This window comes from Bombyx mandarina, chromosome 06 (genome assembly GCF_030267445.1).
Source record: "Bombyx mandarina strain Sakado chromosome 06, ASM3026744v2".
Taxonomy (NCBI): Eukaryota; Metazoa; Arthropoda; class Insecta; order Lepidoptera; family Bombycidae; genus Bombyx; species Bombyx mandarina.
In genome coordinates this window covers 14,806,521-14,831,625 of record NC_143213.1, presented here as the reverse complement: position 1 = coordinate 14,831,625, position 25,105 = coordinate 14,806,521, and the positions used below count along the sequence as shown (strand labels likewise).

The 25,105-nt window shown below is 50.1% G+C and overlaps 1 protein-coding gene across 1 annotated transcript; it reads right to left on the bottom strand.

Annotated features, from left to right (window-relative positions):
- Nucleotides 1-839: 839 nt before the first annotated feature.
- LOC149502863 (uncharacterized) lies at nt 840-18,821 on the bottom strand. Its single transcript, XM_089728503.1, is given in 4 exon segments — nt 840-3,115; nt 3,117-3,698; nt 16,251-16,573; nt 16,691-18,821. Coding segments are annotated over 4 exon segments (4,983 nt in total). The 3' UTR covers nt 840-1,168.
- Between the last annotated feature and the right edge of the window lie 6,284 nt (nt 18,822-25,105).

The window sequence follows — 25,105 nt, the reverse complement described above, 5'->3', positions numbered from 1 at the left end:
CAGCAAACCTGGAATTGTGACTTCGACCTTCGTCAGCTATCTTGAGCTCGTATCTTAGCTATCAGCAATAAATAGAGAAGCTTAGCCTAGTTTATGGTAAGGTATTTATAGTAAGGTATAGTTGCCCACTGACAAAAGTTTAACGTAATATGTTTTTGTTTGCAATACTTTATAACTGGATTTTCCTGGTGGAAGGGCGTATCGTGAGGCCTGATTGATAGGTTTGAGCAGCCAGCCTAGTCTAGAATGTACTGGTATTAAGCAAAGCGACCATACCGGATTTGAAATGCCGCAGGCAGATACCTATTTTTATGATTTGTATGATGAAGGAATAATATCGATTAATAGTAATACAAAATTGCAAAATATTTAATAGTGTGTCGGGAGGCCGGGCTATCGCATATAGCTCTTGATTCGTGAACTCATCAGCGCCCATAGTGGCCGTTGAATTTCAGGAAAAATTGAAATATATAGACGGTAATATTGACTTGTCAATATTTTAATTATACAGACGGCTAAATTACTCGAACCGTAAGAGATTACAATAATATTTCGTGATTAAGTGACAATGGGTTTGTGAATGGCCATCACGTGGGACTGCTGTCAACGAAATAATCAATGTTCGCCCGCCATGATAAATGCAATTCCATCCAGTGTTATCCGCTCTAGGTTTTAGCTACCATTTAGTTAAATTCATAACGATAAATAATACAAAATAACAGATGATAGGTAATAGCTAATGGATTTGCTTTTTTTTTTTTTTTTCCACAGGAGAAAATCGCCGGATCCCCACCCGCGCGGCAGGTGGGGTATGTGGGAGTTGAACCCACTAAAAACTCCTGCCGCTCACAACCGGTGCCCTACCTCGGACCGGGCCGGAGCCCAGTCGGGGCTATTGAAACGGCGGGACAGGGTTGACGCAGAGCACATTACATCCATCCCACCGTCCCACGGACGCCGTACCGGTGGCCGCCAGCGACACGACCACCGGTTCCCTCGTTCAGCGGGCCGAGAGCCCGCTTTGATGGCGCCGCGTTACACCTTCCCCCAGAGCGGTCGGGGGAACGCGGTCTACCATCACCCGGCTTCCTATTGCGGGTGAGCGTGCCAAGCACGCCACCCCACGTCTGGGTCTCTCCCCGCACAAAACGGGTGGGACCCCTAGCTCTTAGGGGGCCAGGTCACGGATACGACCCCGGTCCCGACCCCCTGCCCGGCGGCGGCGGGTTTCTGCGTAGTGAGGAGAGCTTTCCCTCACTCGCCCCGCCGCCTCCTTCTGCGAGATGGTGCACTCGCAGAAGTCGAGCATAGCCTTCCATGACTCATCGCTGCCAAGCATCGACGCCACGACGCCAGGCAGCGACAAGTCAGGTCCTATCTTTGCGACCAGGACACGGCGCTGCACCTCCCACGCGGGGCAGACAGCGAGCGTATGCTCCGCCGTGTCCAGGTCGTGTCCACAATGGTGACACCTCGTCGTCGGCTCAGCCCCTATCCGGCGCAGGTACTTCCCGAAGCATCCGTGCCCGGTCAGCACCTGCACCAGACGAAAGGTGAGACGTCCCTCGCCACGATTCACCCAGTCATCAAAGACCGGGTAAACCGCCTCGACGGTCCGTAGCCCCCACGTGGGGTCGGCCAATCGCCTCGACCACGACTCGAGCACGGACCGCCGAGAATGGGCCTTCCGCGCCCGCAGCTCACTTTCGGGGAGACGCGCCACGCCCCGAGCACGAAGCTCGCTGCGCCACCGATAGTCGGCAGCGAGCGACTCCGCCTCCAGCTCCCATGGCGGCGTCCCCGCCAAAACACACGCCGCCTCGAAGGAGACGGTGCGATATCCGCGGATGACCCTGATGGCAACGGTGCGCTGCGGCCGGCGCAGGAACCGAGCCATAGTGGCCCGGTTGCGCGGCTCAGCCCACACAGGTGCACCGTACAGGGCCATCGATCGCACCACCCCCGCGTAGAGGCGGCGCACAACCTGATCCGGTCCCCCAATATTCGGGAGCAGCCGGCTCAAAGAACCGGCCGTCCTCATCAATCGGGGGACCAGCTCCGCAAAGTGAGCACGAAAAGCCCACCGGCTGTCCAACACGAGGCCGAGGTACTTCAACTGCACCCCGACCCCTATCCGGACGCCTCCAACCACGATGTGGGTGTCAACGGGTGGCGCCCTCCGCGGCCCGTGAAACCACAGAGCCTCGGATTTACTGAGCGCCACGTCGAGACCCAGCCTCCTTATCCTTCCGACGACGAGGGCCACTCCCGCTGTGGCGAGACGGGCAGACTCCCTATAATCATCCCCCCGGGCCACGACCAACGTGTCGTCCGCGTAACAAATAACGCGGAGGCCCGGGAGGAGGGCGCCCCTCAGCACCCAGTCGTACCCGATATTCCACAAGAGGGGGCCGAGAACCGACCCCTGTGGAACACCACGCACGTCCGGAAAACGATGAAGGGTCCCACCGTACCCGGTACATACGACCGACCTGGCCCCCAAATAGGACCCAACCAGCCGGCGGAGGTAGAGGGGCACTCCATGCCTCTCCAGTGCCCCCCCTATCACGGTCCAGGGCAGAGTGTTAAATGCGTTGGCGATGTCAAGAGACACCGCCAGCGCCACCCCACCCCGAGACACGGCCTCGTCCGAGAGGGACCGCACGCGAAGAATTGCATCCACGATCGAACGGCCCTCCCGGATGCCGTACTGCTCCGCCGACAGGTCAGGCCCCACCCCGACCAGGTGCCGAACGATGCGGGCAGCCAGAATACGTTCCAGCAATTTTCCCGCCTCGTCCAGCAGTACGATAGGACGATACCCGGCGGCTGTATCCACCGGGCGCCCCTCCTTCCTCAGCAACACAAGTCTACCCGTCCGCCAGAGCGACGGAAACCGTCCCGACTCCAAGCAGCCATTATATAGCTCAAGGAGCCGGTCCCCCAGGGCACCGAGGGCCAAGGCCAATACCCGGCCGTGGACTCCGTCCGGGCTGGGGGCCGTGTCTTTCGCATTCATCTTGACAACGGCCACCCGGAGCTCTGCCTCGGTAATACGGGGCACCTCAGCAGGAGCTTGGCCGTCGACGGTGTCAGACGGCCCGCCCATAGCGGGAAGGGACAAAACCCTCCCGCTCCTGCGGGAACAAGGCCGAAACGATGTCCCGCAGCTGCTGGGGCTGGAGACGCTCAGTCATAGAGGGGGCCCACGGGCGTAACTTGCCGCGTACCAATTTGTATGGGCTCCCCCACGGATCCGCTTCGAGCGCCTCCAAGAGTCTCTCCATGTTCTGCTCCTTGGCCCGCCTGATGGCCAGCCGCAGGGCGTCCTTCGCAGCGCGATATTCACGGTGCAGCCGAGCTTCCTCCTCCGCGAACGCGACGGGCTCGTCGCGCCGCAGGCGGCGGCGACGGCGGTGTCTAGTGCACTGGCGGCTCGCCCGAATGGAGACCGCACGCAGTCTTGCAATTTCGGGCGACCACCAGGGCGACTGTCGCCGTCCAGAATGCCGAGAGCCGACCCGGGGCATCGAGGCATCACATATGCGGTGCATCGCGCCCCGGAACCATTCGGCCTCGGTTTCCACATCGACAGGTTGTGGGCGCGTGGGCGCCCACGCCGCCGCCATAGAGGCCTCCACCAGGAGCTCCCTGTTCAGGAGCTTCAGTGCCCACCTAGGGTAATGGATTTGCTTGGCCTATGTTTGGTTCCCATTCGTGAACAATGTAATTGGAAACATCTCCTGCCGTCGCCAAGCCCATTCATTGCGTTTGAAAATATAGATTTTAGGTATCGCGTGCATGTGTGTGTGTGAGTGAGTGTGTGTGTGAGTGAGTGAGTGTGTGAGTGAGTGAGTGTGTGAGTGTGTGTGTGTGTGTGTGTGTGTGTGTGCGGGAGTGCGTGTGTGTGTGTGTGCATGAGTGCGTGCGTGCGTGCGTGCGTGCGCTTTTTAGAAAGCACGTAGGCAAGCGTTCCAACTCCATACAAATTTGAGTTAACTTTAACGCTATCGAGAACGTTAAAAGACTCGCATTAGGCACACTATTATTGGATGGGCCCAAACGTGGAGACCAATTAGTCTGATTGTGGAATTGCATCTAAAATCCTATCGCGAACGCGGTACAGGTACAGTACAGTAATAGAGGCGTAATAGTAGTTACAGTAATAGAGATGTATTCGAAGCAAAATATAATTCGAATTTGAATAAATTACAAAAAAATATCGAATATAATTGCGACGATTTCATTGTTAAACAAATCAAGCCGTAGTGAATTTTAATCTTTGTCTCACTGAATACTGCTCTGTAATTTGAACGTCTAACGACCTTTTGTTTTTTTTTCTCTTTAATTGTGCCTACAAAGCGGAACAGAGCGAATTATTGAAAAAGTTAGCATCATTCTACTTCGTTCCGAACGCAGTAGACGGGCGTTTTAGAAATATTAATTTAATATTGCCTATTTCTGCCGTGAAGCAGTAATGCGTTTCGGTTTGAAGGGTGGGGCAGCCGTTGTAACTATACTGAGACCTTAGAACTTATATCTCGAGGTGGGTGGAGCGTTTACGTTGTAGATGTCTATGGGCTCCAGTAACCACTTAACATCAGGTGGGCTGTGAGCTCGTCCAACCATCTAAGCAATAAAAAATAATAATCTTAGCTTACATGTATAGCAATGCTACTATTTAACTTCAACGCTGCACTGTGATGAGCTCACATACACAACGATGACTATGAGTAATCTACGCATCGCCAGCACGCTACGACGTCATCACGTCATTACGGATCCTCCCGATTCCGATATTTTAGGTACCACAAGCACCGGTCACCGTCCTCGTCGAACCCGTCGCTTGCCACGATGGGCTCGACGAGTAAATTAACCCATAGACACAGCCCACTGAGTTTCTCGCCGGATCGTCTCAGTAGGTCGCGTTTCCGAGGAGGTAGATTCTGCGAAGCACTGTTCTTGCTAGGGCCAGTGTTAGCAACACCTCCGGTTTGAGCCCCGTAAGCTCACTTACACGTCAAGGAGAAGCTGAAATAGCCTCTCAAGGCTATCAGCATAGGTAGGAAATAAAAGTTATGGAATTGACACCTTCAGCTCTGACACTAGAAGCACGCTTAGGGACCCCGGTAACGGTACTGGTCGAGCTTTACAAAGAGTTCGACGTGCAACCCAACCCATCAGCTCACTGAGTTTCTCACCGGATCTCCTTAGCGGGTCGCAATTCCGATCCGGTAGCAGATTCGTTCGCGAAGCAGCTGCTCTTGAGTTGTTAGGTCTCCTTCGGAGGCGCTCGGGGGCAGGTAAAAAAACCACGCGACATATGTAGGTGTGTATGTATGTATGTATATGTGTATGTATTTGTGTATGTATATGTATATGTGTATGTAGTTGTAACTCAATATAAATTTCATTACACCTACCACTATTTACTCTGCACTACCTTTGGTTGACTGGTAGAGAATACCTTAGGCATTAAGTCCGCCAATGTAAATTTTATATGTTTTTTTTTTTTTTTTTTCCTCCCTATGCTGATAGCCTTGAGAGGCTATTTCAGCTTCACCCTAACGTTGGTAGGTGAGCTCGCGGGGCTCAACCGGAGAGTTGCTAACACTGACCCTAGCAAAAGCAGTGCTTCGCAGAATCTACCACCGGATCGGAAACGCGACCCACTGAGAAGATCCGGCGAGAAACTCAGTGGGCTGTGTCTATGGGTTAGTTTGCTCGTCGAGCCCTTCGTCGCAAGCGACGGGTTCGACGAGGACGGTGACCGGTGCTTGTGGTGCCTAAAAGCACCGTTAATGGATCAGGAGGATCCGTAATGACGTGCTTTGGGCGACGTCGACGGTTTACCATTCGGTCTACTGGGTCGGGTATGTAATTTCCAGCGGCTACGATGAGAGGGTTCTCATGTCGTGCCGCCTTCTCAAAATGGCGCAGCGATGCCGACTGTAGATACTTACTAAAAGAGTCGAGCTCCAGGTCGTCGTGGAGATCCACATTCCTAAGGAACCAAGGCGCTCCGACGGCTATCCTGCAGAATCGTGATTGAATAACCTGAAGGGATTTCAAGTGGGTGCGGGCTGCGTGAGCGAACACTACGCTTGCATACGTCATGACGGGGCGTATACAAGTTTTGTAGAGAGTTACCTTATTACGGAGGGACAGTTTGCTTCGACTACAAAGCATTGGATAGAGTCGTCCTAGAATAAACGCGGCGCGGTCGCGTACCGTTTTTATATGGGGACGGAATGTCATCCCTCTGTCGAGGGTGACGCCTAGATATTTGACCTTCGAGACCCACGGTATGGGCTGGCCAAAGAGAGTGATGGGACTAACGGCGGAGGTGTTTGCGCGCCTACTACGGAGTGGGATGCTCGAAGTGATGTTCGGAGGGCGACCCCTTTTGAAGAGCACCGCTGCGCTTTTCGTGGGGTTGATGTCAATTCGCCACTTCCGGAACCACTGTCCCATGGTGGCTACTGCGATCTGGAGTCGCCGATGAAGCAGCGACATCTTCCTACACGAGTAGTAGATAGCCGTGTCATCGGCGAAGAGCGCTAGATGGGTCTCCGGAGACCGGGGTATATCATTGATATACAAACTAAATAATAACGGGGAGAGCGCGGAGCCTTGCGGGACTCCGGCGGTCAGTTGACGGGGACGAGAACGAGTTCCCTCTACTCGATATCGAAACGAACGGTTCGACAAGAAGTCTCGTATGATGAGCACGAGTCTGTCTGGCACTCCCATGTTGTACAGTTTGTAAATTAAACCGTTGTGCCAGACTTTGTCGAACGCCTTCGCGATGTCGAAGAAGAGGGCGCCGGTCGGGATTTGTTTACGCCTATTTAGTCCTATCAGAATGTGCTCCGTGAGGCGGTGCACTTGTTGTACGCACGAGTGTTTAGAGCGGAATCCGAACTGTTCGTCTATGAGAATTTTGTTCGCGGTAACAAAATCCCAGAGGCGTTTCCTAAGGAGCCGTTCGTAAATTTTTCCTATCGTCGAGAGGAGACTAATCGGACGGTAACTAGAAGTTTCGTTTGTCGGTTTGCCCGGCTTATGTATACCGATAACGTCCGCTTCTTTCCACACCGCGGGGAAGATGCAGTGCGTCATAGCGGCATTTAAAATTGTAGCCAACATTGCTATCAGTTGGACTGGCAAGAGTTTTAGCGCGCGGTTGTGGATGCCGTCGGAGCCGGGTGCCTTCCTAGGTTGGAGGTTGTGGATCGCGTCTCTAACTTCGTCAGTGGTAATGGGGGGTAACGCGTCCGAGGGCGGCAGGGAAGCTCTGCGCTCGACCTCCCTGTCGACTAACTCGGTGTGTTCGGGGTCCGCGTGTTGAGTGCTGGTGGTGCACTGCTCTTGCAGTGCATCGGCCAGCAGCTCAGCCTTGTCATCGTCATCGAATGCCGGTGGTTGGCCTGAAGGGCGTATGAGGGGAGGCATAGTAGCGGTAGTTTCGGATTTGAGAGTCCTAGCTAGTCGCCAGTATGCTTGGTGGGAGGGCGCGAGTTGTTCTAGATAACTATGCCAATTATCGTTACGCGCGTCGCTTAAGCGGGAGTGGACTTCGCGTTGTAGACGACGCATCTGAATCCGGTTTGAATGCGTGGGAAGACGATCGTAGGCCCGGATTGCCGCGTTCCTAACTCTTAAGAGATTCCTAAGGTCGGGGGACAGTCTGATGCGGTGGAAGCTGTCCTCCACATCGACTTCTTTTGAAGATCTAATGATCGCGGAAGAGATGTGATCGGTAATGATGTTTATGGATTCTACGGTGTCCTCGGGGGATGGATTCGAATCCGGGCCGCAAGGGAGGATTGGCGGAGCGGCGTCGGCTAGGCACGTGCTCAGCTTATTTCAATCCACCATGGTCCTCGTAACAGTGACTGGGTTGTGAGGGCGACCGAGCTGCATAACGACAGGTCGGTGGTCTGAGTCGAGCTCTGACATTGCTTCGATGGAACGCAAGCGCAGAGTTACGTTCCTAAGCAATGCCAGGTCTATAGTGCTCGGACGGAGCGCGATGTTATACGGATAACATGTTGGAGTTGGGGGACCGACTATTTCAAAGGTGAGGTCGTCTATAAACGCGTCGAGACGCCTACCGTTGACGTTTGTACGATGGCAGTTCCACCTAGTGTGGTGGCAATTTAGATCGCCTGCCAGGATGACAGAGTCTCCCATGCCGAACAGTGACTCGATGTCACTGCTCAGAAGGGGCTTGTCCGGGGGGAGATAAACGGATGCGATGACGATCGGCTGGTGTCCCGTCAGCGAGATACGGCACACTGACGCCTCGATATGTGAGAGCGAGGGAGTATCGAGAGGGACAACGTGCAGGGCCCGCCTATAGTAAATGGCAGTCCCGCCTTTGGAGGCGGTGAGTCTGTCATTCCTAACCATGATGTAATTCGCGACTTTCGGGTCGCGACGCGAGGGCTTCAGACAGGTTTCCTGCACTAATAGAATATCTACAAGATTATCGCGGAGCAATTCGAAAATTTGATCGCGTTGCCGCGCGAGTCCGTTAGCATTGTAGAATGCTAACGTAAGGGAATACGGTTTTTCTCTACCTTTTTGCGCCATTGATTACCGGTAAAGATTTTTATAAAGTGCGGGACACGGACTCGTATACGTCCATGTGATCGAACGCGGCCGCGAGTCTCTGTTCAGGGGTTACCGACCTACGTATCGCGTCTGCGAACGATCGCAGACGGTCGAAGTTAACAGTGGTGACGAAGTCGCGCACGAGCGCGAAGTCGTTGACGGCAGAGGGTTGCGGGGGGCGGAACGCGGGCGCGGGGCGAGGTGCGAGCAGGGGCTGGGGCGCGGGGCGTGTCGCGAGCGGGGGCGGGGGTGCGGTTTGCGTTCCCGCCTTCGTATACGGCAGCGGCTTTTTCCACGCTGAAACCATGGGAACTGCAGCCGGCACGAAGGCAGGTCTCGGCACTGAGGGTGCCGAAGTCTTTGGGCCGACGGTTCGCGGAGCTGGGAGGGTTGAACGCTTGCGCGGAGCCCTAGGACATCCACGGTAGTTCGCGGGGTGCCCTTGCTTAAGGCATAGGACACAACTTGGGGGTTCGGTCGCGGTTTCCCTATCTCTAACGCAATCTAACGTAGCGTGATCGCCGAGGCACTTCACGCAGCGGGGACGCGCGTGGCAATTACGCGCCGAGTGGCCATATAGCTGGCATCTGTAGCACTGCCCGGGAGTGCCACGTTTATGGGGGGCTTCGATGGAGACCCCGGATAAGCCGCAAACTTTCGAGAGGCATGAAATTTTCTTTTTGGCCTCCGGGGTTGGCTCCAACGCGACAAGAATCATATTATAGGGCTGCTTGCCCCGCCCACTGTGCATCCGATGCACACTAACTATAGGGAGTGACTGAGCGATCAGATCCTCCTTAACATAGTCTATGTCTAGTTCTTTCGGTACTCCGCGTATTACTACGCGGAGCTCGCGGTCCTCCTGAAGAGCATAGGTGTGGAAACCTATGTTCTCCGGAGGTATGCTGAGAGGGCCCTATGGTCGCCCGGCGTTGCGACCTTGATCTGAATCCCATGCGCGACGTTACGCGCATGGGTGTAGTTAATTTTATTTGCCTGAAGGGCCTGGGACACTCGATTCCACGCTGTCTTCTCTTGAAGTATCAGCGGGGGCGGGGCAGCTATTTTAGGAGCGGGCGCGGACTTGGGACGCGACGGCGGGGTTACGCGGCGAGCGGAGTCCGACTCCGGTGTCACGACTACCTGCGGGCGGGAGGCGGTCGCGGATTTTGTCTGCTCTTTTTCATGAAGTGTAATAAATCTCTATTTATATAAAAATGAATTGCTGTTCTTTAGTCTCGCTAAAACTCGAGAGCGGCTGGACCGATTTGGCTAATTTTGGTCTTGAATTATTCGTGGAAGTCCAGGGAAGGTTTAAAAGGTGAGAAAATATAAAAAAGCTCGGAATTATATAAAACATACAATTTTGTTTTTCCTTTGATGTGTCCCCTTGATGTGTCTTTTATTTATCGATTGAGGCACTACGAAGTCTGCCGGGTTAGCTAGTAAAAATTAATCAAATATTTAACTTTTCAAAAAGCCCGTTTGCAAGGTAATGCAAACGGAATCCCAGCCGAGTTCGACTCGTTTACGATTTCGCATTAGCCTCGTGTTTAGACGCTAAAGTCGCAAGGAAAACTTCGGTCATTCCACGCGCCCCTGTTACGGACGCTGCAGTTTGAGATGAAAGCTGTAGCGGACGTTCTTGTTTTTTAGTGCGACTGATAATGATCAGTCATTCAGCGTATCTTTGATAGGCCTTAAATCCAAAATTTACACTTCGTATCTCAAAATGGAGGGCGATATTCACGTTGTCTTAATTTCGAACTCAAATAACCACTGATGAGTTCACCGACTATTGCCCCATTACAATTGTTCTGCAAGTGCAAGCGAAACACTGTTTGGTGTTTGGAATCGCTTCAGTCCCTAATTCGAACCATGCCGTTAATGTAACTTCCGAACCCTATTTTTATGGCTGAAAAAAAACCCCTAAATGTATTATTAAAATGAATTGGTTACTTAAAAAACTTCGTTATAGGTTCCTATGGCGGTAAAGCAAAAGCTTTCACCGGGATTTTTTCGCAGATTTAAATTTTAGAAATAACCGTGAGTTTTAAGAACGAATCGATTGCTGTACGATTTGGAGCTATATGTATGATTATTATGGTAATCGATTGATGTTTTCGGGATGAGACAATCGTGATACCATCGGCTATCTCGCTCTTTAACGAATTAAACATGATTCGGTAACGTCAGGGATTTTTTGAGCAGCCCTATCCTATTTGTTCAATGAAAAGAGGCGTCAACTGAGTCTTGAGCTGGGAGCGTGTCTAACGTCAATGACCCCTCTCTATCAAATGGATTAGAAGCCCGCTTGTTTATTATCAGGCCGAATTAAAAATATAACTGTTTATTTTAAATCTTGGTGAACCTGACTATTATTGCAGTATTCAATTGTGTCATTGATTATTAATGAGTGCGAATCAAGTTAATAGAACATCTTGAATTTAATGAAAACTAGTGTTCCCGCAGTAGTCAAAATTCGACTATAATTAATTAAAATTATAAGTTTGGACATTATTATGGTTCTATTGTCAAAGAATCATATTTCTATAGTCACAGATTTCGCCATGACAACACTATAAACAAATACTCGTAATATTAAAGATAAAGAATATTAACCTATTTTCAATTTGACTACAGACTATATTCAATAACAAAAGTTTGACAATAAACAAAGAGTAGGTATATGTATGTGTGTCAAATACACGGCAGTGTGTGTAATGTTTTCTTTATTGATATAATGTATTTTTAATGCATAATTTAAAAAAAATATTAGGATTCTGCACTTCTCTATATTCTCTATAAGTATGGGAAATTTCATACTCCTCCGTCCGCGCAATTTTCGTAAAAAGCGGTATAAAGTTTTTGCTTCACGTATTAATATATAGATTATGTGCAAAATTTCCGTGACATAAATAGATAAATAAATACCGGTGTAAATAAATAGTGTGTGAAAAAAGGAAAAGCATCAATTTTTGTTTCATTATTTATTCCGAAATTGAAAGTCAACAACAAACGTAAATAAGGATTGAAATCTTTTAATAAAGCCTCTCTTCGGGGACTTGTAAAAATTTCGGGGTTGGAACTGTTAATTTTTAAGTAAAGCGACAAAAATATCCGCGGAAACTGTTCTAGTGAAATACGGGTGAATGTTACACATGAAAACGCTTCGTTTCTTTTGATGTGAAACATCTATAGCCGCACGTAAAAACGATTTCTGGCGTGGCGACGCATGCCGCGGCGACGCGTCGCCATGTGCAATCGGCTGTGCGATTCTCTCCCACTCGATCCGGCGTTAAGCCATCTCTCTCGCTACACTGACCTCGGATACCTATAGTGTGTACTCCGTAGTGTGTATTGTTTACTACAGTACACATAACCTGTGTTTTACTTGAAAACAAATGATTTTTTCGTAATATTTTATTTTATCATTATGACATAATATTTAGTTCCTATCACAATCTGTTCTTTTCTGCATATTACTTTTACAAAATAATGTCGATGTTTCACATCTGCCAGACGTCCCGTGACGGCTCACATTTTTTCTATGTGTATGGCGTAACGACATTAGCGTTATTCTCTATCGCATTCGTCTGGTGAACGTTTTTACTACCTAGTCCTAAGTGGTTACCGTAGCCTAAATCATATATTGCCGACAGTGAGATAGGTTTGGAAATCGAATTTATTTAGATAAGTCTATTTTGCCTTTTATATAGGCTACTAATGCTTAGAGGATGAAATGGATGCGATAGTGGTAAAAAATACACACGTGTGAGCTTTGAAGGTGGTCTACCTGCATTAAAATTAGCGAATAAATAGTGGCCGAGACAGGAAAACGTAAGAAATTTAAATTTTGCATTTCGCAGCACGATTTCCATTCGTATTTTTCATTCCAATATTAATATTGAATGTAAATATTACGGGGTTGTTTTAACGAGATTGACTCCCGGTGGATTTGTGAACCCTTTTTCTTCATTTTTTAAATACTTATTTGGAATATCCAACGCCCGAAGCCTTGACCTTTTTTTTCGGTGTAAATCGTTTCACTTTACATTTTCATTGTTATGAATAATAATGATTTTATATTTTATTCTAGTTTGTCATTATTGTACTGATGATTTAACAACATAATGTGGTAAACATTAAATAAGTAGGTTTTATAAATGTGTACTAATTTTCCTAAGTAAATACATACATTTTTTATTTATTTAGAAACCATTGATACAGCAAAGGAATCAAATTGTGTAATAAAATTCAACTTGCAAAATTTATGTAGGTCGTATTGCCGGTACGGATAGGTACCACAATCAAGCCTATGTTTGTCACAAGACAGTTACACAGTTTGGTTTCTTAGTAGAAAAATCGCTATCCGAAACCCCTTTCCGCGTTAACAGTACCGGAGCTCACCAGTGAATATTATTTTTATTGCTTAGTTAGGTGGGTGAGCTCACAGCCCACCTGGTGTTAAGTGGTTACTGGGGCCCACAGACATCTACAACGTAAATGCGCCACCCACCTTGAGATATAAGTTCTAGGGTCTCAAGTATAGTTACAGCGGCTGCCACACCCTTCAAACCGAAACGCATTACTGCTTGACGGCAGAAATAGGCAAGGTGGTGGTACCAACCCGTGCGGACTCACAAGAGGTCCTACCACCAGTAAAGCCAGTTGACAAAAGATCCATTGCATTTTTTATATTTACAATTTCTCATTAAATTATTTTTTTTGTCTAAATTGAACCTAGATAGCACACAACGAACACACACACACACCTACACGACATTTATGTGATACGCAAATAGAAAAAGATTGTGTATTTATATAGTTTGATATATTATGTATTAGTGTTTATTTTTATTATTTTTATTGTTATTGTCTATAGTATCAATAATTAAATTAATTAGATCGTACTCATCTACCCACTCATGTAAAGCTTTCCTTCTTTAAGAACGGTTAGCTGGTAGATAACTCAATTGTTGAGTTAAGCTCGCCATTTTTTCATATCTTATCGCGATTACTGTATTATATTAACTTTGTGTACAAATAATGAATAAAAAAAAAAAAAATAGAATCGTTAAAACAAACTGTTCTCATAACACAAGGAGTGTATCTCGAACGTTTTCACTAATTACACTAATAACAAAGCGGGCAATAATTTTCAATTTTTGTTGTTCCCAGCTAAGAATGTTGGCTCACGACGATCGCGCGACGGTCCCAGGTGCAAGAACTCGGCTTGCTACGGTTTAATTAACGAAAATTTTAACAGATTAAACATTATGACACTTAGGTCGAGGCAATACGTTACATGGTTACGTTTTTTTTACTGGCGGTAGGACCTCTTGTGAGTCCGCGCGGGTAGGTACCACCGCCCTGCCTATTTCTGCCGTGAAGCAGTAATGCGTTTCGGTTTGAAGGGTGGGGCAGCCGCTGTAACTATACTTGAGACCTTAGAACTTATATCTCAAGGTGGGTGGCGCATTTACGTTGTAGATGTCTATGGGCTCCAAAACCGGAAAAAAAAATTCAATTGAGACAGTTCACGTTGAAGTGCCTATGGACTTCGAAGTCATTTACATACTAACTGGAGCCACTGCGTCATTGGAGTCATCCACAGTGCGTTTCCAGTTTTTTTTTTGCCACATACCATCCGACTATGGAATGAGCAAAAGTATTTAATCTTACATTCGTCGATTTGCAAAATACTGTCAATAAAATTTGATAACATCTAAATAATCTTGTTTACTACTACAACCCGATTATTAAGCGAACCGTGAAACGTAATATCAATAAACAAGCCAATAATAATATCATTCAATTGAACTCATAAAAATATATATGACCAAAGTCGTGAAATTATATAGTGGACAAGGAAAAACCCCTGCTTTTATCCGGCTAGGTTTTTAGCTGGATTATGGAGTTCTAAATGTTGCTGTTTTGATCTAGGTAGACATTTCTAGTTTTGGGGAAATGTTTGCTAGTCTTGTTGTGGATGATTTGTGTTTATTTTGGCATAATTATGTATGGCATAACAATATTAATTCGACTGAGTTGTAAGTCAGTGAAAGCCAAATTCTAAATTACGCCCTCTTGTAAAAATTATTGAAAGTAGATTATTTACGGACTCGGTGGGTCAGTAGTTAGGGCCGCTAACCTTTGTGCTGAGGATCGTGGCGTCGATTCCCACGTCGGGCAAACACTCGTGTAATGAACAGGTTTGTTTGCTCTTTGTCTGGGTTCTTTTTCTTTTTCTTAGATGGGTGGACAAGCTCACAGCCCACCTGGTGTTAAGTGGTTACCTTCAAGCTGAAACGCATTATTAAGCGCATGAAACGTTGCTTCACGACAGAAATAGGCAAGGTGGTGTTACCTAAGAGGTCCTACCACCAGTAATAACGCAAATTATAATTTTGCGGGTTTGATTTTTATTACACGATGTTATTCCTTCACCGTGGAAGTCAATCGTGAACATTTGTTGAGTACGTAAGTATTTCATTAGAAAAATTGGTACCTGCCTGAGATTCTAACACTTTCTTAAAATTAAAAAGGGGTTTTTCCAAATTAAAATTAAACATTTTCGGTAGGCAGCCGCTTGGCTCTGCCCCTTTTTTTTTTTTTTTTTTTAACGCTGGGGAATCCATTTACGGATACCCGGTCGAGAGGGGTAATAGACCGGGTTATGTCGGACTCCGGCGCCTCCAGAGAAGAAGAGGGAGAAGAGGAAGACCAAAGTCCTCCTCTTCTTCCAATTCCTACCTGGAGACTACGCCTTGAGAAAGGCGCGCGAGGCGCTGCGCGGCGTCTACCACGCAGGACCCGCCCCGCAAAACCGACTACCGACTAAACCCCATCGAGCTCCACCACTCCGACTCCACGAAACCTACGGTACCGCACAATGCGCGCCGCAGGCTCGCCGTCGCCGGTACCCATCCTGACAATAGGACGGGATCCAATCCCCGGGAAGATCCCGCAGGACGTCGTCTCAGGAGACACCGTGAGTGGCGCATAGGAGCCACCTTGCGCCGCCTCACCACGGAACCGACAGCAGAGCACCGGGCGCCCCCGCACCCAGTACCCAACAGTCCCTACGGGAGATTAACGGGAGCATCGTGCCCGCGTCGCCCACCCCGCCTTCTTCGCTGAGGAGCCGAAGATGGATTCCACTCCCTTTCGCGCTCCTCAGCCTCGCGGAAGGCCATGACCAGGTCGCAAAATCTGGCCATGGCCTCCCACGAACTCTCGTCCTCTAGCATGCGGGCAATGACAGCCCGCAAGGAGAGGTCCCTCCCCAGCACCGCGATGAGATCTCGCCGCGGGTGCTCCCAACGCGGGCACGCTTCGAGTGCGTGCTGAGCGTCATCATCCGGATGCCCGCACTGGTGACAACCCGGATGTGGCTCTCTCCTGCAAACCCTCCACAGGTACCTCCCGAAGCAGCCATGCCCCGAGAGGACCTGCGTAAGGCGGAAGGAGAGCACGCCGTGTCGCCGATCTGACCATGTCTCCAGCACGGGCACCAGGGCCTCGAGAGTGCGCCGGCGGGTGGCTGAGGTTTGATGAAGTTCCTCCAGCAACCGCTCCCTCCATTTAGCGTACGCCAGATGACGCGCAGCACGCCTCCACCGACTGACAGCCGACAGGCCGGGTATCCGTCCCCGACCCAGGGACTGTGTCCTGCGCCGGTATACCGTAGCCAATACCTCGGCCTCGAGATCCCAAGGAAGGGAACCAGCGAGGGCGCAGGCGACCTCTCGGGAGATCGTACGGTACCCCCTGATGACCCTCACCGCGAGCGCCCGCTGAGCTCGGAGCAGCAGCGCCGCATTGCGTGCGGAGAGTGTGGGCGACCACACGGGAGCGCCATACAAGGCCATACTGCGCACGACCCCCAGGTACAGGCGTCGGACACCGACGCTGCAACCACCAACGTTGGGCAGAAGACGGACTAACGCACCTGCCATGCCCAGTAGCCTCGGAATCAACTCACCAAAATGGTGGTCGAAGCGCCATCGACTGTCCAGCACGATGCCCAAATATTTGAGCTTCGGCTGGACAGCGATCGATACTCCACCGACTATGAGCGTCGCGCCCGGAGGGGGTCCTCTCCGAACCGGGTGAAAGCATACGGCCTCAGACTTGTGGAGGGCCACCTCAAGGCCTAGTCTCCGAATGCGGCTAACGACGGTGGAGACCGCCGCCGTTGCAAGGATCGCTGCGGTCCTGTAGTCAGCTCCGCGAGCCGTCACCAACGTGTCGTCGGCATAGCACACCACGTCGACGCCACGCAGGCCAGCACCGCGGAGGACCCAGTCGAAACCGATGTCCCACAGGAGTGGTCCCAATACCGACCCCTGTGGGACCCCGCACGACACCGTTTTTCGTCCCCATCCTCTTCTCTCGGGGAAAATCACGCTCCGCCCTGAGAGGTAGTCCTCTATCAGGGTGCGGAGACTATTGGGGATGCGGTGAAACCGAAGTGATTCCACGATCGTGCTCCAGGGGATCGTGTTGAAGGCGTTGGCGATGTCAATCGACACAGCCAACAACACGCCCCCCTCGGAGCACGCACAATCGGAGAGATGGCGGACACGCAAGACCGCGTCCACGGTCGAGCGACCCCTCCGGAAACCGTATTGGTTAGGAGCCAAATCAGGCCCAACGTTTTCCAGGTGCTGGACAAGGCGATTAGCGATGACGCGCTCGAAGAGCTTACCGGCCTCGTCCAGCACGACGATTGGGCGGTACCCGTTCGGTTCGTCACGTGGCCGACCCTCCTTAGGAATAAGGACGAGCCGACCAGTCCTCCATGGCTCTGGGAACCTGCCCTCACGGAGGCACCGGCTGAACAGCCTTCGGAGAGCAGGCCCCAAACCATCGCCCGTCAAGGCGAGCGCCCACGCTCGGGACGAGATCCCATCGGGACCGGGAGCCGTGCGCTTCGCCCGCATCCTCTGCACAGCCGATTCAAACTCCGCCTGCGAAACGTCCGCAGGCTCCCCGCCATCAGCAACCCGCATCGTCGTCATCACAGGGGGGACGAAGGCCGTCCCGGTAAAATCCGGAAACAGACCCCCGACTACCCGCTGCAATGTCTCCGGCGGCAGGGTGCTGGTTGCGGGGGGGGCCCAAGGGCGGAGCACATTGCGCGCCAGCCTGTAGGGCCGCCCCCACGGATCACAGTCGAGCGAAGTTAGTAGGTCGTTCCAAGCAGCCTCCTTCGCCTCCCCGATAGCCACGCGCAGGGCCCTTATGGCCATCCTGTACACCTCGTACAGTCGGTCCTCCTCATCGGGGTCCCGGTGCGTTCTTCGACGTCGATACCGTTGGTATGCGCGACGACTGACGTCGCACAACCGGCGCTGGCTAGCGATCTCCTCAGTCCACCAGTGGACTCTGCGTTTAGGAGCGAGAGCTCTAATGCGAGGCATAGCGGCGTCGCACACCCGCGACATCGCCTCGCGCAGATGCTCCACCCCCTCGCACACGTCCGCTGGCTCACCAAGCGAGTCAAGACGCCATGCCTGGACTACAGCCGCCTCACACAACCTCTCGACGTTGAGGCGCGTCTGGGCCCAACGAGGACCCCCCGCGCCGCCACCGCCGAGCAAGGAAGAGCCCTGGATAGACTCCGCCGGAGGCACTGCGACACCGAAACGAATGTAGCGGTGGTCGGAGAGCGTCTCCTCGCCGACCATCACGGCCCAACCGCGTACGCGATTCGCCACGTCGGGCGTGGCAAATGTAACGTCAACCACGGACCCGCCCAAACGTCGCACGCACGTGAGTTCTGCGCCACGATTGACGACGAGAAGACCGCTTCCGACCAGCCACTCCTCCACCGCCCTACCTCTGGGGCACGTCCTCGAGGATCCCCAAGCCAATGACTTGGCGTTAAGGTCCCCGAGAACGAGTATCCGTTGGGAGTGCGACCTCCCAACGACGCGGCTGAGCTCGCTGAGAAAAACCTCAAACTCGGCGAGCGTCCTGTTTGGGGAGAAGTACACTCCCAATATGAATACCTCGGCCCAGAGGACAGCAACAAAGCCGCAACCTCTCTCGACAACGTCGAACCTGGGCGGAGCACCTACACAACAACGTCGGATGATAGCCACTCGGCCCTCCAAATCGGCTGCCCAATCGGGGCTCGAAGGAACCCGATACGGCTCGGCGACCACCGCAAGATGGGTCAACCCCTCTGCCATGCTCTGGAACAAAAGGTCCTGAGCTCTGGCAGAATGATTGAGATTCCCCTGCAGGAATCGAAGGACACCTGTCATAACAGGGCGTCATTCGATGTCTCCATAGCCGTACCGGGCTGCCTCCGCGCATTCTCAAGCGCAGCGGAAGCTCCTCTTCTAGGTCTCGGTCTCGGGGACTTGGCACAAGCCTTGCTCCCGGAGACGTGATCCGCCGGTCTGCCGGCAGAGGCACATACAGCACAGTGTGGCGCCAGAGAGCAGCCGGACGCTACGTGGCCGGTCTGGCCGCACCGGTAACAATCACGGCTGCGGTCGACCGACGACGGACATCGAGCGCTCACGTGCCCTAGCTCATGGCATCGGAAGCACTGTAGCTTCTTAGCCTCTAGTAGATGAGCGCGGAGCACGCTCCAACCGACCCTCAATTTCGGTACGGCGAGGACCTTCGTCGCGGCAGCGACGGGCAACCGAACCAACACCTGACCCATCCCACTTGGGCCAGACTTGATCTCTCCGATCTTCACCGCTTCAAGAGTGCATTCGCCAATCCGGGCGAGCTCAGCGGCTACTTCCTCCGGCGTCAAGGAGTCATCCAGCCCGCTGATGCGGATGGCTGCAGTCGTCACTGGCCGGGTCACGATGACCCCCTCCGCGGACAGAACCTCACGAAGCTTTTGGGCCAGGAGATCAGCCTTGGCGCTCTGATCAGCACCTTCCACTACCAACACCTTGGCCCCAGTCACTGCAGACCGGATGCGCTGGATGGGGATTCCGAGTGCCCCGGGGTCCACCTTGGCTCTCGCTTCGGCGAGTACGCTGCGGTATGTGAGTCCTCTTTCTACAGCCTCCGGCTGCAGCTTGAGCACAACAGCTTGAGAGCGCGGAGGACGCAGCTTTTTCTCTTTCCTCTTTGCAGAGGACGGGTTTTTCTTTCCCGCTTCAGCGGGTGCTACCACTGGAACCGTCCTCACTGCTCCCTCCCTCGGCCGAGTGCCCCTACGGGTGACCGTTGACCAGCTCTCGATCAAGGAAGCTGGAGCCGGGAGGAGGGTGGGCGTTCCAGGTGGAGCCACTTGCGCAGTGGCTTTTCTTCTGGGGCCTCGTATCCTCTTTTTCGCCGATGTTGTAGGTGGCACTGGTTTCAATAATGGTGCCGAATTCAGTGTAGCGTCTACGACCATAGGAGGGTCCGGTGATTTTTCGCGGCTCTTCCGCCTGTCCGCCGCTAGCGATGGTCGCATTCGCGGCTCCGGTAGAAGCCGTCCCTCCAGCCCCGCAAAGCGAGCGTCGAGCATCGTGCCGACAGCTCGCATAATGCGCTGGAGGCGCAACTCCTCCTCTTCTTCTTCGGTGTTTGGGGCCGGGGCTGCGGCTGGTGCATTTCCTAGCACCTGCGAGACCGTAGCCAGCTCCCTCCTAATTTCATCAAGCTCCTTGCGAAGCTGTAGGATCTCCTGCTCCTGCTTGGCGTTGATCGCACGCAGTCTTTCAGGCTCTTCAGTTGCGGTGCGGCCCACAAGGTCCTCCGTGGCCTCCTTGACGGTGGCCGCCAACTCCTTCAATGCACGCACATACGTGCCCTTCGGGCTACTAGATTTGGCGGCCACCGTCAGAGCCACCTCAGCACTCTGATGGAGCCTACGCTCGGCATCAGGCTTAGGGACAGATCCCTCAGCCGCTCTCTTCTTCTGGCGCGTGGTGCGCGCGCTCTCTGTGAACTCCCTCTCCTCTCTATGGGCCCTAAGGCACGCCTTCCTGGCAGCAGCCATGCTAACGCACTGCCTCGTGGTCGGAGGGCGTCCCCTTCCACGCTTTGATGGCGTCACGGCTCTGGGCTTCGCAACTGACGGGCCCTGAGCCTCCGAACCGGAGCTGCTGCTCAACCCGTCTGAGCTTATATTAAGGACCCTTTTCCGCTGTCGTCGTGTCGGCGACGAGCGGGTCGACGATTGGGCCGAACCGACTGTGGCCATGTCATCGTCTGACACGACATTGGCTCTTAAGGAGCTTACTTCAAGGTCCTTCTCGGACATCTTCCTCTGAACTCCGTCCTTCCCGGACCTGACGTCTAGGCAGTTTTTGCCCCCCCAGAGTACGTGGGGCAGCGTGCGTCCGACGAGTCGGCCGCACGGAGGGATTCTCCCCCCGCGGAGCGGGAGGTACCCTCCTGGGGTAGTATCTTTTTAAAACTAGCCATTACATTTATATCTTTTTTATATATTTTTTAACCCAGGGTTCGGTTCCCTGGGACACCCTAGCGACTGGTCGCCCACCAGCCATTCATTCTCTCGCCGGGTGTCAGAGCTTAGAATTGGGTATAAAAGGAAAGAAGATAAAAATAAAACCAAATAAAATCAAAATAAAACCACAGGAGAAGAAGAATAGAAAATCGTGTAAAATAAAACAATGAACGGAAACAAAAGAAGAGAAAGAGACAGATTGAAACTTAAATTAAATTAATAAATAAATAAAAATAACCAAAGGACAGTGTGAACAAAACAATAAAACAACAAGGAAAAGAGGGAAAAAGTGGAGGCCCTCGCATCTCCAGGAGAACCACCCTTCAGCAAGTGAAGGGGGAGGAGAGCGTGTAACCCCCGATGCTGGTTTTGGTCCGCGTCGCTCAATCTCTCCCGCCGTAACACAACGAGAGAGAAGGAGCGATGCCCCTGTGACTATTGCCCAGAGGCCCGTGATCCGCCACCTACGGACGCGCCCGGTCGAAGTCCAGCAACTCCCCCGCAGACGAGACCCACAGCACGCAGAGTGCGCGCTGCAAGCTCGTCCACGACCGGGGCTCGTCCACGACCGGGTTGGCTCTGCCCCTGGCATTGCTGAAGTCCATGGGCGACGGTAACTACTCACCATCAGGTGGGTCGTATGCCCGTCTGCCTTCAAGGGCATTTAGGATGTTTCGACAGTTGCATGTTTTGTTATACCAACTTATTTCTTTTGGAAACGACTTAGGTATTGTTTTGAATACATTTTTACAACAAACCGGCGCTTAGCGATATTTATCTTGTAGCTCATTTAGCGCATAGGTATATTGCGCCATCTCCGTTGTGCTTTAAAGAAATTAATGCTTTCTTAATTAAATTCCAGGGGCTAATATATTTAGTTGGAGCTACGACTGCGAATAATTGAGTTTGTTTCGTGGTAATACGACAACCCGTAGCATTAATTCAAATTTTTGCATTTTTATTTGGATAGATGTGTAGTGATGCACAAATGAGTTCCAGTAGTTGCGAGGTCCTATAGATGGATATAAGATATTTATCACAAAGAATCATCATCTGGAGATGGTGAACTCTCTGGTGAACGAAGCACTCCAGAGTCGACTGGAATGGTTTTATATATGTATATATCTCTATACGAAATTTCCTGAGCGCTACGATTTGTTCTTATTTAAGTCATGGTAGGAAATTTCTATTAGGTGGTATGCACATATAAATATGTATTATACATTGGAATAATTTAGTCCTCCTTCGAATACGTCAATGTTTTAGTTCAAATGTTTATTCAGAACCTATAAGCATATTCCGAGAATTTCTCTAAAGTCTTATCTCAATATTTCATGAGCGTCTGAAATTAGATTGATGTTGTAATAGATCTTCTAAGAAATTTTATCTTGACTTCAAATACATCGTACACTAGAATTTATTTCTTAAATGGCTGCGAGTAGGGTCGACGTTTTGGAGCAGTCTGGCGGTACACATATTCAAAAATAATTATTTCAGTAGTAAAATTTGTGATTCTGTATGCTCCCGTATAGAGGCTTCAGTTGTGTGGGAAGATAATGTTTTCTTCAGTATCCCCGAGTCAATGAAATAATTTAAAATACCTTTTATATATTGCCCTTTTATTGTCATTATATTATTTAAGAAGTTTTGATTATTTAATTTTATCATTTGCGCGGTCAAGAAGGACTGAGGCGTTACTCGTCGACATTTGAATATCATGCTGACTGCCGTCCATTTTTCTATAGGTAATATCTTTAAGTCTATAATACGAGTGTAATAATGAAAAATTTATACTATTCTATAATGTATAAATCTACAGTGGTTTTCAGGGATGTTCCGTTATAACTACTGAACCGTGCATCCGATTGACTTGAAACTTGGTATCCATGTAGAAAATATATGTACTTAATGGATAGGCTAGTATTTATATGAGTGTTGGAGTCCCTACACCAGTTGCAGGGGCGTTAATGATGAGAATCTTTGCGGGGGTGACAAATAATAATGTTAATTTTAAATGGCCAGCGAAGCGGACGGGTACAGCTAGTAATTAATATAATGATATTAACAAAGTGAAATTCAACCGTTTAAGTAATTTTAATGTTGTGTAAAGATGTTAGAATTTGCATTGTCTATTTATATATGGGTCATCGGCAAGTGAGCTATAGATTTTCTAGCTACTCGTTGGTAGCCAAGGGGACTATTTCAGCTACGCCCGGACGGGAACTGCAACTTTGTGTTCGTACAGTATCAGGTTTGTTCGCCTCGTTGCTCTAGTGGACGGTGGCCGTGAAATTTAGCATCAGGAGATTGGGCATTCAGCTTACAGCCCAACTACTGCCATGATATTGGAGTTCATAGACATCACTGAAGACCATCAACATATAATAAGCAAACAGCTGTTTTATTGTAAAAACTGAGACCTTAGAACTCATATTTCAAGGTAGGTGATGATACTTACTTTGTAGATGTCTATGGGCTCCAGTAACCACTTAACACCTCTGGGCCGGGGCTCCCAAATACCATTTGACTCCATACAGAGGAGGGCCGTTCGGATTGTCGATAATCCCATTCGACATTCGACCCAATCGACATCTCACTTTTACCATCACACCGCCCACCACCGGAGTAGAGTTCATCCATACTACTTGGAGCCACTACGTTCATCCACAGTGCGTTTCCAGAGATCTTTTTTGCCACGTACCATCCGGCTATAGAATGAGCTCCCCTCCACGGTGTTTCCCGAGCGCTATGACATGTCCTTCTTCAAACGAGGCTTGTGGAGAGTATGAAACGGTAGGCAGCGGCCTGGCTCTGCCCCTGGCATTGCTGAAGTCCATGGGCGACGTAACCACTCACCATCAGGTGGGCCGTATGCTCGTCTGCCTATAAGGCAATAAAAAAAAATCTTAACACCAGGTGGGTTTTGCGCTCGTCCACCGATCTAAGCAATAAAAAAAATTATCATTATAAGTATTCATATGACGTTTATTTAGTTAAATATATAAAAAGTAATCGATTCATCTTCGGATGTTATTTGGAGCACTAAGTATAGCTCTGAGTTTTTATTTTTATTTTTTTTTCTTGCTTAGATGTGTGGACGAGCTCACAGCTCACCTGGTGTTAAGTGGTTACTGGAGCCCATAGACATCTACAACGTAAATGCACCACACACCTTGAGATATAAGTTCTAAGGTCTCAGTATAGTTACAACGGCTGCCCCACCCTTCAAACCGAAACGCATTACTGCTTCGCGGCAGAAACAGGAGGGGCGGTGGTACCTACCCGTGCGGACTCACAAGAGGTCCTACCACCAGTAATTTACGTAATTTCTATTCGTCATCGGCAAAAAAAAACCTGCACAAATGATTACCTGAACTGAAAACATTGCCAACTTCTATATCAAGTTCTTGTGAAATTCTCCGTGAGGGAAGGCGGGACATCCGTCAGGCAAGGGTGGTTTAATTGCTTGGAGTCGAGCCAGACAAACTATTTGTTCGACCACTCGATTGAGCCAAGAAGACTTCGGATTTAACAGGTTTTAATTTATTTACTTGGCTTTTAAGTCCTTCATTCGTATATAGGACGAATTCTATAAACGTGCCTCCAATGAATATAATGTTATATAGTGCTGCTTCACGATTCTTTTTAGATCATGCATACCTTTAGATATTTGAAAAAGATCACCCTGGAATTCGAACTGTTAAAAAAAATCTAAAAAAATATTACCGTTTTTTTTGTCCTGATTTTCTTGATGAAGACGTTGGACCAAAGAAATAACGTTATTGTATTGTCATCGTTTTTTGATGCGTGTGAAAATTACATAATTATTCTGACGTCATTACGTTGATGAAAAATATGTTCAAAGATTCCGTTACATAAATAGATAATAGATAAACAATTTGTTAACTTTAAAAGTGTTACACTGCGGTACCCTTACTGTTTTTGTTGTTGAAATATATTATCAGAGTATCAAAGAGTATCAGAGGGCTGGAACACAAGAGAAGAAAGCAAAGAGGGTCCTCGTAAATATCCCCCGGATGCCTATAA